This window comes from Podarcis erhardii (genome assembly GCF_964252035.2).
Source record: "Podarcis erhardii genome assembly, chromosome: 13".
Lineage (NCBI taxonomy): Eukaryota > Metazoa > Chordata > Lepidosauria > Squamata > Lacertidae > Podarcis > Podarcis erhardii.
The window spans coordinates 42,285,712-42,299,295 of NC_138502.1; the positions used below are offsets into that span (position 1 = coordinate 42,285,712).

At 43.3% G+C, this 13,584-nt stretch overlaps 1 protein-coding gene across 5 annotated transcripts in view; it reads left to right on the top strand.

Moving 5' to 3' along the window:
• The window catches only part of MARCHF10 (membrane associated ring-CH-type finger 10), a 31,210-nt gene extending 18,107 nt beyond the window's left edge, over positions 1 to 13,103 (top strand). For all 5 annotated transcript variants that reach the window (XM_081837775.1, XM_081837772.1, XM_081837774.1 and 2 more), the window contains 5 exons: positions 912 to 1,078; positions 4,632 to 4,741; positions 8,065 to 8,178; positions 9,518 to 9,551; positions 12,374 to 13,103. In XM_081837775.1, the coding sequence (XP_081693901.1) occupies positions 912 to 1,078; positions 4,632 to 4,741; positions 8,065 to 8,178; positions 9,518 to 9,551; positions 12,374 to 12,402 (454 nt within the window). In that variant the 3' untranslated portion in view covers positions 12,403 to 13,103. The remainder of the gene's footprint in view (positions 1 to 911; positions 1,079 to 4,631; positions 4,742 to 8,064; positions 8,179 to 9,517; positions 9,552 to 12,373) is intronic.
• Positions 13,104 to 13,584: the final 481 nt, after the last annotated feature.

Consider the following 13,584-nt stretch of genomic DNA (forward strand, 5'->3'; position numbering starts at 1 on the left):
ATTTCAAACCGCTAGAGAATCACCAGCTAAGCTGGTGCCAATTACTAGCTTTCTTTTGGACCACATCAGTCTTGTCATCTGGTTAGCCCAAAACCTTCATACACACTGCCCAAGCTCCCCCCCTGGTGAGGTCACTTGGGTGCCGCCAGCGCAGCACAAACAATGCGGGAGATAGCAGTTACAAGTTACCGGCCTCTTCAGCCACAGCAGGCGCTGTGAGTCACAGTCCAGCACCCGAACTGCCTTTCTTGATACAGATTAGAGTGTCATCAGTGACACCTTACTCCAAATCATCTGATTATGTATGTCTCCCAGTGGTCTCACATAGGTAAGAAGAAAAAAAATACATGGATGTTTGTAATATTCTAGCCTAAATAGAATCATAGAATTGCTTGTTGGCAGATATATTACTCCTACAGTATTGTACTAAGCTTTTCTAGCAAGTTACATTTCAATCTAAATTGCAATAGATCACAAACAGAAAGAGCTACCTGTGTGGCAGATCAGAGGTGGGGCAAGGCAGTGATAGGAAGGACTCACGTTAGAGACGGCCTTGGAAGTGTTGCTGTGATATTCCTTAACCCTGTCTAGTACAGGCTTCCTCAACATCGCCCCCCCCCCGATGTTTTTGGCCTACAACTCCCATGATCCCTAGCTAGCAGGACCAGTGCTCAGGGATGATGGGAATTGTAGTCCCCAAAATCTGGAGGGCCGAGGTTGAGGAAGCCTGGTCTCGTAGGACCGTCTCACCCACCATGTGAGAGGGGAATTTAGAAGGAATCCTTTTGTTTTCTTCTCCCCTACCCCACTCCATAAATTTCACTTTTCAAATTCATTACAATCATGCCCTATTGAAGGTCATTCCTCCAGACCACTGTTTTTGAATTATGGAACCTCTGCTGTATCTCCAGTCTCCTAGCAGAAGACTCTGAAGAGGAGGGAGATCAGTGTCGGATATGTCAGATTGCTGGGGGATCCATAACCAATCCACTGCTGGAACCGTGCGGGTGTGGCGGGACTCTTCGATTTGTCCATCAGGAATGTCTAAAGACCTGGTTAAAGGCTAAGATCAAATCAGGTGAGTTTGCAAGTTTAAGCAAAGAAAGAACATTAGCATGTAATTTAGTTTAAAATTCCATCATGGCCCAGGCACACTGTATGTACTGTCTGCTGACATCAAAGCAAAACTAGATTTAGAAATGCTTGACTGTTCCCCTTCTACTCTGGCAACAATCAAAAGTGGCAGAAATATGACTTGCTCAGTCTTGAACTAGGCTGCTCATCAGGTGCTATGTATATGTCTGGGAAAACCTTATAACTCCCACTAAGAGAGGGCTGAGAATACCTCAGCAAAAATGTTACGTGCTTTTATTCATACTGAGGTTGCAATCTTATACCCACTTACTTGGGAGTAAGCTCCATTAAACTTAATAAGACTTTTCTTAATAATAATAATAATAATAATAATAATAATAATAATAATAATAATAATTATTTATTATTTATACCCAGCCACTCTGGGCGGCTTCCCAAAAAAATATTAAAATACTGTACTACATCAAACATTAAAAGCTTCCCTAAACAGGGCTGCCTTCAGACATGCCTAGGTTTGAGCTGTCAGAAAGATGTCACAATAAGCATACCTAAACTCCACCAAAATCAGTTGGAGAAAGGCCACAAATTTGGAATGTTTTATATGAAAGAAAAATGCATATAACTGGACTTCTATACGTTCAATTCATTTAAAACTATTTGGTTAAAATATATAGTGTTTTTCAACAGCTTTTCAAAGTTATCAGGGTGTTTTATGTGTTGCAAGATGGTTTACTAACATGCTTCAGTAAAATTATTTACAGTCTCAGTAAGGAGGGACTTTTACATGTAGTTCTGCTAAAGGAATATCCTCCTGTACTCTATGCCTACTCAGAGTATGTATTGGCTTTGGAGGCTGGACAAAAAACAAGCCCTCCATAACTACCAAACCTGTAATTTCATTACCTTTGTTTCTGCATACAGCTCATGAGAAATGGCCACATAAAAGTGGAATTATTTAAAGTAAAACAGATTTTGCAAATGCTTTCCCTCCCCCAAAGACACTTGTGTATATGGTGTAACAGTGAAAATAACTACAGTGCTACCTCAGGTTACATACGCTTCAGGTTACATACACTTCAGGTTACGCATCCGCTAACCCAGAAATAGTGCTTCAAGTTAAGAACTTTGCTTCAGGTTGAGAACAGAAATCGTGCAGCGCGGCGGCAGCGGGAGGCCCCATTGGCTAAAGTGGTGCTTCAGGTTAAGAACAGTTTCAGGTTAAGTACAGACCTCTGGAACAAATTAAGTACTTAACCCGAGGTACCACTGTACACTTATTCTTCTTCAATGATATCATCCTTGATAGTCTGGTCTATGCTGGGGTTAAATGGTATAACAAGGTTACATCAGGCCAAAGCAGGGAGAATGAGTCATGTAATACCTTACTGGAAAGGAAAAGCATGATAGAACAGGCAAAGAAAATTAACTAGGAATGACTTTCTTTAGCATCAGCACATCAAAAAGGATCTCGAAACCAAGAAAACAACAGGCTGTGATGCTTATGTGCTTTCTCTGAGAAAATGCTTCCAAATTTTGCAGATTGTACACCCAAACAGTACATGCACACTTAGAAGAAATATCATGAAAGCAAGCAACCTTGTGTTCCAACCAGGTACCACAGCTTAATAGTTTATGGTTGGGCTAGTTGATCTTGTCATTGACCATCTACTGATGAAGAGCATCAGCAGCAGATGACTAGGAAAAGAGATATTTCAAATGTTCACACCTTGTTTGGGTTTCAACACAGGCATCATGCACAGAAATGGACAGGGCCAAGCAAGAGTTCATTGCTTCTCCTGTGTCACCCAGCAAACAAATAGGGACAGTGCTGCCCAGGTGCTGAGGACTGTTGGAAACAAATCCAACAACAACTTTAGGCTTGTGGCTTTATTTGTAGCTGGTTACAATTCCCCCACTGCACCTCTGTAGGATCACTTGTTCCCCACAAAGGTGTGGGGAGAGAAATATCAGCAGCTTTTGTGGGGACAGGCAAAAGTTGCAGCACTTTTTGGGCTTGTGGGGGGGGGTGATTCTTACAATTCAGTGAAGGTTCTTGTCTTCTCTCCTTTAACTTAAAACAAAGCTAAGCTGCTGCTCCAAGCTGTGCCTTGTCTGCTCAGCAGCCTTGCCTGTTGCCCTCAGGTGTGACAGAGAACATAGAATCCTAGAATTGTAGAGTTAGAAGGGACCCCAAGGCCATCTCATCCAACTCCCTGCAGTGCAGGAATCTTTCACCCAATGCAGTGGTACCTCGGGTTACATACGCTTCAGGTTACAGATGCTTCAGGTTACAGACTCCGCTAACCCAGAAATAGTACCTCGGGTTAAGAACTTTGCTTCAGGATGAGAACAGAAATTGTGTGGTGGCGGCGCGGTGGCAGCTGGAGGCCCCATTAGCTAAAGTGGTACCTCAGGTTAAGAACAGTTTCAGGTTAAGAATGGACCTCCAGAATGAATTAAGTTCTTAACCTGAGGTACCACTGTACAGGATCGAACCCACAACCTTGAGATTAAGAGTCTCATGCTCTACCAACTGAGCTAAGCATGGTCCCATTGTGCTGAAGTAAGTTTCAGCTCCAGTCTGGTCAGTTTTGATACATGGAATTGGGGTGGGAGATACCATCTTGTCTTTTGCCTTAGGCAGCAAAATGTCTTGGGCAAACCCCAATACGAGGCTTAGCAGCCTCCTAAGCTTTAGATCAAATGAACGTCTCACAAAAGATGAACGTGGCCCTGTGAAAATTTCCAAAACAAAAGTAGTTCAAGAGATCTTTTTCTCAGACATATGATTAGATCAGGGGTCAGCAACCTGTGGCCCATGGGCCACAAGCGGCCCACTGGGGTCATTTAAATGGCCCCCTAGCCGGCCCCAAACCAAGCCACCCGCTTGGCGAGTCCCCGCACGCTGCGCTAAACCGGCAGAGCAGGGATTTGCTTCCACAGCACCGGAAATTGCATTTGTGCAGACGCGATCTGGCTCACAGAGCCGGCGCTCGGTTTCAAATGTGCTGCGCACCCATCTCCTGGCACTACTGCCCTGAACCGGGGTCGGCCGGCGCTCAGTGCCCCACTCCCCAAGCTACCACTGGCACTCAGTTTCAAGTGTGCTGCGCGCCCGCCTCTCAGCAGTCCTGGCATCACCTCCCCAAGCTGGCACCGGCCGCCCCTGTCCCCTGTTCAGGGCGGTAGTGCTGGGAGGCGGGCATGCAGTGCTCAGTTCCGAGTATAAGCCACACTTTAACTTTTCACAATCGGAATTTGGAGGGGGAAAAGTGCGGCTTATATTCGGGCCAATACGGTATATGCTACTCTCTGTCCTCATTTGTAAATAGGGTGGAGTACCCAATCCACATATAGTGTATTGTGGCCAGAAAATCATGCTAGTACCTCTGGTGCCAAATATTGTATCACAAGGTATACACAGAGCCTTGAACAGAGCAAATTTCTGGAGTAGTATTCAGTGGAATGTGGGATTTTTCAACCTACAGCAAGTATGTGCTGCATATAAGATAAAGCAAAGAATTTTTGTTCTTCAGGTGCTGAACTTGGTGCAGTGAAAACATGTGAACTCTGTAAGCAGAGCCTTACTGTAGATCTGGATGATTTTAACGTGAACGACTATTACAGGAATCATCAGCAGTCCCGGGTAAGAAACGAAATGGGCGCCCTGATAAGGTCTTCATATGAACTGTTATTTATTTTTTACTCACCTTTCATTGTAAGGTCCGAGAACAGGCTACGGTTATTAAACAGAACAGGTAACCTGAACATCCTGCTGCACAAAGGCCTGTAAGTCTTCATGGAAAACAGAAAGTTCAAGGGAGAGATGTGCACTTACTCAGTTTTCATATTTTAAGCAATGTCTAACTTCCCAAATAATGCTAGTTGATGATCATTTTCTAAAACCTGCACATCACCTTGGACAATTCATTTTAAGCAAACGAAACTTGCAATTAAATGAAGTCATTAAATGACTTGTTAGGTAGAGATGAAAGTGCTGTGACAAGAGGGAAATCCCGCCTTGTCTTTATTCTACAGGGATTTCAGTTCATCAGTGTTCTCAGAGGTTTTTTTATTTTGTGTTTTTCAAATGGCAAGATACCTTAGTAAACTCTTAAAACCTGCATCTTTTGACTTTTAACTGGGGTGGGAGTGGTACTGAAAAGAGACAATGCAGTCCTGAAAGCCGAACACCCAGTATCGTAACACTACTGTATATAAATGTATGTTCTATTTACTTTATTTTGGTTTGGCTCTTCAGTTCTTCTGTATCTTACAAGAAAAATTCAGCAATTAGTAGAAGCTTATTTGAAAGGCACCTGTGCTTAGAGAAATGTTTGCTGTCATAGCTAAGCTGGAAATGATACAAAACACCAAATGAAATTACCAGGATGAATCATCTTCTAATGAAGAATGGCGTGTGCACTTTTATATAGAAAAAATATGGCCAGGAAAGACATGTTTATGATTATCAGTAAACTAGGACCAGGCATCAGTTAACTAGGACCAGCAGTAAACTAGGACCAGGCATCTAAAATGCAGAGGGACAGATAGCCATTTAAACAGGCCAAAGCACCATAGGAAAAATTCAATTTGTAGAGAAATGCGGTGTGTTAGTGTTTACACGCCAATGAAAGAAGCCTCTGAGCCAAGATTAGTGAGTTGGAGTGCTTGGCTTTAAAGGACAGCATAGATACAGCAGGTGTGTTGAATACCTGGCAGAATGGGCAGATGTGGTGGGATATGGTTATCTTGGAAAACAAATTCTATAGGAGCAACAGGGAAGCATTCCATACCTCAAAGAGCACCAAGTCCAACAATTTAGAAATCACAAAAGGGGCAGACTCCTCTCCTCTCCTTACCTTTCCCACCCCGACCTGGCCACAGTGATCCATGCAACGGTCACCTCCAGGCTTGACTACTGTAATTCACTCTACGCGGGGCTGCCCTTGAAGCTGTCCCAGAAACTCCAGCGGGTGCAGAATGCTGCAGCGAGGCTCCTCACGGGGTCTCTGCCATGGGAGCATATTCACCCAGTGCTTTTCCAGCTGCACTGGCTCCCGGTGGAGTACAGGATCAGATTTAAGGTGCTGGTTTTGACCTTTAAAGCCCTTCACGGCCTAGGACCCTCATACGTACGGGACCGCCTCTCCCACTATGCCCCAGGGAGAGCCTCAAGGTCAATAAACAGCAACACCCTAGAAGTCCAAGGCCCAAAGGAAGTTAGATTGGCTTCAACCAGAGCCAGGGCCTTTTCAACACTGGCTCCGGCCTGGTGGAACATTCTGTCTCATGAGACCAGGGCCCTGTAGGATCTGATTTCTTTCCGCAGGGCCTGTAAGACAGAGTTGTTCCACCTGGTTCCACTTTGGCTTAGAATCAGTTTGATTCCCTCCCCCTCTTTCTTTTTCCTTTCTCCTCCTCTGAAGACGCTGCATAATAATGTTTTAATGTTGTATTTTAATCTTGTTTTTAAATTGTATTTTAATCAACTTGTTTTTATTATTGGTTGTTAGCCACCCTGAGCCTGGTCTTGGCTGGGGAGGGTGGGGTATAAATAAATTATTATTATTATTATTATTATTATTATTATTGAATCAGAGTGTTGATCCCAAGAGTCATTTAGTACTAGGCATATACTATCATCCCCCTTAACAAAATGTCCATGACAATAATGAAGTGGAGAATGAAATGAATAAGACATCCAAAGGAGGACGTTTTGTAGAAACTGGCAGGTTCAATTGACTGGGTAAATTCACGACAGAGAGGTAACATTTCTAGATGCCCTGAAATGACTGTGCCTTATAACAGCTTGTCATGGAAATGGCGAGAGAGGTGGTCACCAGGGCCTTGATCTTAAGTGGTACCCAGGAACTAGTGCGAGACGTAAATGTTGCTGAACTGACTGGGAACAGTGGTTGTGAAGCTGTCAAAGTCAACATAGATGTAATTTGACAATTTCCATGGTTGGCTTCCAAAGGAGAAACTTTTAGAAAATAAGGATATTGATAAAAGGGAAGTTGAAAGGGAATGCTGAAGGATATATAAGACCAGAACATTAGAAGCTCAGCTAGACTGAATATGTAGCACAAAGGCCAAGTGGGTGCTGCCATGGTCAATGAGAAGAATCAAGGAAGCCATTGGAGACAAGCAGGCATCTTTCCGAAAGTGGAAATCTTGCCTGAATCAGAAGGAAAAGGGAACACAAGCTTTGGCGAAAGAAATGCAAGCAGACAACAAGGCACGCTTGAAGAGCCTCAGACCTTGGGGGCAAATGCGGCCATTCAGGACTCTCCCCAAACCATGCACCCTCTTCAAATTGCCCTCCTCAGACCCTTCAGTGCCTCTTATCTGTGTCCTCTCAAGGGTTTCTGCCTGGCTGAAATATGTCCTTGAACTGCGGCCATGCCAATAGCTTGGATGGAGAATGGTATGGAAGGAAACTTCTGGCTTTTTGTGGCTGGGATGTAATGTTGCTCCACCCAACAACGCCATGCAGAACCCACAGAGTTCTGTATGAGGCAGAAAAATGTCCCCCATACCTGCATCTAGCAATGCAAAAAGTTCTGAAATCTTCAGGGAGCCTCCAGTGGTCAGTGTGGTGTAGTGGTTAAGAGCGGTAGTCACGTAATCTGGGGAACCGGGTTCGTGTCTCCGCTCCTCCACATGCAGCTGCTGGGTGACCTTGGGCCAGTCACACTTCTCTGAAGTCTCTCAGCCCCACTCACCTCACAGAGTGTTTGTTGTGGGGGAGGAAGGGAAAGGAGATTGTTAGCCGCTTTGAGACTCCTGAAGGGGAGTGAAAGGCGGGATATCAAATCCAAACTCCTCCTCTTCTTCTTCCATGAATAGGCAAGGCCTCCTTGCTTCAGAAGCTCATGGAAGGCAACCGGGGTCATGTGGAGTTGCAGCTAGCATGCTCATCCAGTTGTGGCAGAAACTCAGAAGCATTTCTCCCCCTACATACAGGCCCAGGATGAACTGATGAACTCAGGCCTCTATCTTGTGCTGTTGCTTCACCTGTATGAGCAAAGGTTTGCAGAACTCATGAGATTAAACTACAACCAAGCCTCCCGAGATCGGGTAAGAGGAGAAAGATATCTAATTCCATCTCGTTGTTTATACACAGCAACCTAGGTTCACTAGCCTCCCATCAGTGATTGCTGTGATAAGTTATGTATGCAGTGTTTGATGTAAAAGTGACCCAAACTCTTAGGGTCCTGTTTCAAGGAGCAGAAATTGGCCTCTGTCCCCTGTGGCATGTTTATTGCATCTTCCCTTTGCTGGTTTAATATCTTCTGCTGAAAATACCAGGGTACCTAAACTGGTAAAGGGTGAAGCAGCTGTGAGATGAATCGCATCATTCGGTTAGACTCAACTGCCCTACTATGCTGGTTGTGAGACAGGGCAATCCTACGCATGTTCTTAGAAGTAAGTCCTGCTTTGCCCAACGGGCACTAGGGTGCGTGTTTAGGATTGCAGCCTAAAACCAGTTAATGCCAGTTCTTCATCTTTTATCGCAGGGCATTCTGTTCTGCTTCTTGGCTAATCTGATGTCAGTACAGGACCGTAAGCACTGCCATAAAAAACTCTGTGCTGCAATGTGATTGTTTCCAAGGGCTGTCTTCAGTCTCCACTTGTAGCAACCATAGCTGTAGATGAATTCTGTATCTGTCAGCATCTTTGGCCATTTGGTAATTAGGTCCTGTCAGATAACTGCTAAATCAGTTACACATTTATGACCCCTTTTTGCTACTTACAGGGTTGCATGGGGCTGGCTCTCAGACACTATCATATCTTTCACCCCCTTCATTGCCCCACACAAGTGCTCTTCCCTTTGCCTCATGTGTCTCATTTATGACATCAGAAACAAGCGAGCAAAGAAATAAATAAAGCGACTTAGCTACGAAATTACAATCCTCTAACACGTCATAAATATCCAGGATGCCTTAAACAGGCCAATAGCTTTAATATGACCATATGTAAGGCACACATATAAAAAAAGGAACCTATGGGTACTTATTGGTATGTACTTTAGCAGAAATGCATGCTTTACTTGTGACATCGTATACTAAACTGCCAAAATTCTAGGTGTCTTTCCAGGTTTTTTTCAAACCTCCTGTCTTCTGCTTGAAGACCCTATAGAACCCCTCTCCCCCCAATATAGGATTTCTTTTTCATTTTATAGACAAACAAAACATTTACCTATTGATTGTCTCTTTTAACATTATTTTCACTGCACCTTACATTTCCGCAGTGGGATGGTTTACCCACTTGTCTTGGATTTTTAAGATGTTTCTTTGTCCTCCTTTAAAGTGCCTTTTCCGCAGGCCATGCCAACAACATTGTTGTTGAAATACTATGTGTCTCGTCACTCTTATTAGGAGCAACATGTATTAATCCTTTTTTCCTTTCCCCCTAGCTCTCAAGACAGCCTAGAACAGAGGAAAACCAAAGTAGGTTTATGTAGGGCTTACAGCAACTCCTACTATCTCTCAGTAACTTTTTGCAGTATTCCTCATAAAGGAATCTTAGATCTACCAAGATTCTAGATTCCCTTACGGTGCATCTAATCAGAGGTGCAGGTGTCTCATTAAGCCACAGGCACTGCAGAAGATGCTCTGGTTTCTCTAAATAACAAAGGGAAGCTGTGTGATTTTAGAAGAACTGGAGGTTTGTCAAAATGGGAATTATATTCTATGGGGCATTATGAAAATGGGAAGTGTTTCCTAGCCCTTGTTTGCTTTGTACAAAGGAGAGCTCAAGGTATCTGAAAGGGTAGAAATTAATTGACAAGCAGGGGGAGAGAGTTATAGTGGTTGTATTATAAACAAGTAGGGACTGAAGCCCAAGCGCAGCTTCATCCACTTGTCCAACAAGGATGCTGGTAGCAGCTTCTCCCTGTAACTTACCACAATGAACGTGAATGGGGAAAACCAGTTGCACAGACCCCTTCCTCTGTCTTACAGGGAGCCTGTGTCTTTTGTTTAAGCACTGGAAATAGGCAAATAGATGAATAGTCATTATTGGGAGGGAGGTGTTTTGTCCCAGTAGCCCCTGGTGCAATCTGAGCTGTTTTGCATTCAGCAATGTTAACAAGTCTGCAACCCTCTACTTACCTAGGAGTAAATCTCACAGGGGTTCTTATAGAAGATTGAGCTTTAAAAGCCCTTTTACCACCTCCTGGAAAATAGCCTGACTCTGTGGCAAATGTAAAACTTCGCTTTGAGGCACAGCTTTTTTCCTCTCGCTTTTTTTAAAGCTTGACAGTGCATTTCAGGAAACTTGAAATTCCCCATCTTGCTTGCTGCATTGTGAGATTTTAATGAATGCTAATAGAGGTGTTGCCCTATTGTGCCATTTAGACCCGTTCATTGTTGGTAAATACTATGCACATTTACTTAGAAAAAAACCCTCCTAGTTCAGATTACAGCCTACCAGGTTTATTGTGCTTTCCAGACTAGAGCAGGAAAAACAATCCTCAGTCAGCAGGTATAGTTGTGTATATTTGTATGTGTGTATAATATATTATATATACACTCAGGTGGATATGCAGTGGTGCAAAAAAGCTCCAAGATTCAAGAAGGTCACTGGTAGTTCTATATAAGGCTTAAACAAACAGATACTATAATGATGACTAGTCACAACAGCAATAACTGGCGATAACGATAACCCTTCCTTTGTTAAGTAACATCAACAGTGGGTATGAAATTGACTGAGGCCTGTCTTGGCTCAAGCAAAGACTTCCTTGTGTAAATTCTAATATAGCAATTTCACACTGGAATCTCCATTTGAAGTGCCTTGGGAAACCGAAGGCTTCTCCCCATTGGTTTCTGGGCGTTTTGCTTATTCTTTTGCAAACAGACTGTAGCGTATCATATTGAGTAAGCAGGTGAACCCTATGGCATTGGCTTTTATTAGGATTTGTAATGCTTGAGTAGACACGGGGATAGAGTTCACATCTGGGTTAGCGGCAAGGTCTTCTTCCTCCGCTTTTGTCTGTTTTATATTAGGGGTATGTCTGAAAGCAAGGACAAGTCTATCACAGAAGGACTGTGATGTTCCACTGCTTATAATATATATGGTGCTTTTTTTCTTAGAAAATGTTTAGGGGTACTCTCACTTTCCTACTCATGTTGAAATAATGCCCCTCAATGAGGCCAAACTTAGATTCACAAAATGTTTAGGGGTATGTGTACACCTGCGTACTCCCAGAAAAAAGCACTGTGTGTGTATGGGAGCGCACGCGCACACACACACACACACCCCCTTCAAGGTGTCCAAAGAAAGTTGGTTTTCCGTCAACATACCCACATGGCTCCTACCACTTTTGAAGTTCCTAAATAAGAATAACATTCAAATCAAGAGGCCCCTTATACTGTATTTAGCTAAGTTACAGAAATGTGGCAAACAGCTTTTTAGCTTGGTCAGTTATGCCCCAGTAACGCCCCAACTCATGGTGTCCAATGTGGTTAACGAGCGATGAGGTGAAATGCACTCTGCATGTACCAAGGGGATTTCCCTCCTTTATAATATCACATTTCGGAGCTGAGCGCTTGCAGCCTCAGTAGAATTTGAAGCTGTGCTCCAAGTTATCTCTGCACATTCTCTTGACTTCTTGAGTTCCATCTCTCTTTATTTAACAGTTGCGCAAGCTTATGCAGTGAAAAAGTTGAATTGAAAATAAAACATTTGCTTTGGACTGCAATCGTAACCCACTGGGAGTAAGCTCCACTTAATTCAGTATGACTTACTTCTGAGTAGACATGGTTATTAGAATTGCACTGTTAGAAGGACAACTTTTCCCTCTGTACAATCATAGGAAAATATAATTTGAAAGGGTCTCACTGGTCATCATTCAACCTTTTCTCCCCCACGACCAGACTGCCTGCACTCCTATAGTTCTTGCATTGTTTACAGCAGTCATGGGGGACTGACACCAGTACAAGCCTCCTTAAAGCAGCCTTTCATTTATTTGAGTCGAATTTCCTAACATAACATATATCCACATCCTTTCAGATAGTCCTAGCATATGGCAAGTAGGAGTTAACTAAATTTGGCACCTTGGATGCCTTACTTTTTGGGCTCTCTGGCTCCCCGATTTTATGAAATGTGTCAAAACAAGTCTCTGGAGATAAGTAATTAAATTTGGATTTATGGTGAACATTTGAGCCTCCGTTGCTCTTTTGAGTAATAGTGTATTGAATGCATTTAAGGCAATTGCCACATTATACAGAAAAGCGTTCTAAGAAGTGATTTATTTCCTCCATCTTTGCAGATTCAGCCAATTCTGGCAACAGTGGGTAAAAGAGCTCTCAAGAAGGATCTAAGGAGGAGACCTCTTTGGGAATCTGACCGAGAGCCCTTCTTCACATCCTTCAACTTTCACTCTTTCTTAACACCAGGCCACAATAAGTATGTACGCCATTCATATTCCGTGTCACCCATTGAAATCAAAAGACTTTTAAGGGTCTGGGGTTGTTTTGGCTGTTTGTGTGGTTTGATTCTTGTGGGTTTTCCCCCTTTTCTTTTTGTTTTTGAAGTTGCAATATTGACTGACAATCTTTTTAAAACAACATGGGTTATTAACAGCAACTTGCAGAGTGTAAACTTTTTAATCTCTCCTACTTCCTGGCCCCCAGCTACTCAGATCAAAATTTAAAACGTTGGCTAGGGTTTCACGCGTGTGTTGTATGTGTGCTTTGACTGACCTCTGGCAAACCGTCCGAGATGGCAAACTAGGTATCTACATTTGCAGCACCTGCCCTACTAGAATCCACTCTGCTCCATTTCAGACATGCGCCTTTGGGGTCAGGGTTCCCTGGAGATAAAAGCAATGTTTTTTACATTAAAACTGAGTTGTTGTACGCCCAGCCTTTTCACAGGACATTTCATGGCACACAAATGTAAATGTATTGATGTACTGTTGTATGATCAGTCTTATAACATTATTGCCTTCCTTTTGAATGGCAAGCCCTAATAAAAAATATTTAATCTTTTGTTCACTCCTCAGGCACCCCCTCCCATGTTCTTTTTTAAAAAATTGATCAGTAAGTGAACAGGTTGTTGTTTTGGAGGGAGATTCCCACAGGTGAATATCAGATAGCCAGGGCATTCCCCTTGTGACAGAACTTTCAGGAGAGATGCTTTAAGGCAATCTGTGCCTCTCTCCTTCCCACCCATCCCTGCTGCATCACGCAGCCAACATAGACTGCCAATTCCTGGGTTCTGTACAGCATCTGCAACACTGCCAATGCTGGATTGCTGCTAAAATAGTAATAGCAGCAAATGCAGCTTGAATGACTACTGATTACAGTGGACCCTCCGGATATGAATTAAATTCATTCCGGGAGTCCGTCCGCAACCCGAAAAGTCCATAGGCAGAGGCGCCACTTCTGTGCACGTGGCGTGATTTAGCACTTCTGCGCACACAACGATAACTGGAAGTGTTCAGGGTTTGCCGCATTCATAACCCAAAAGCTATGTATC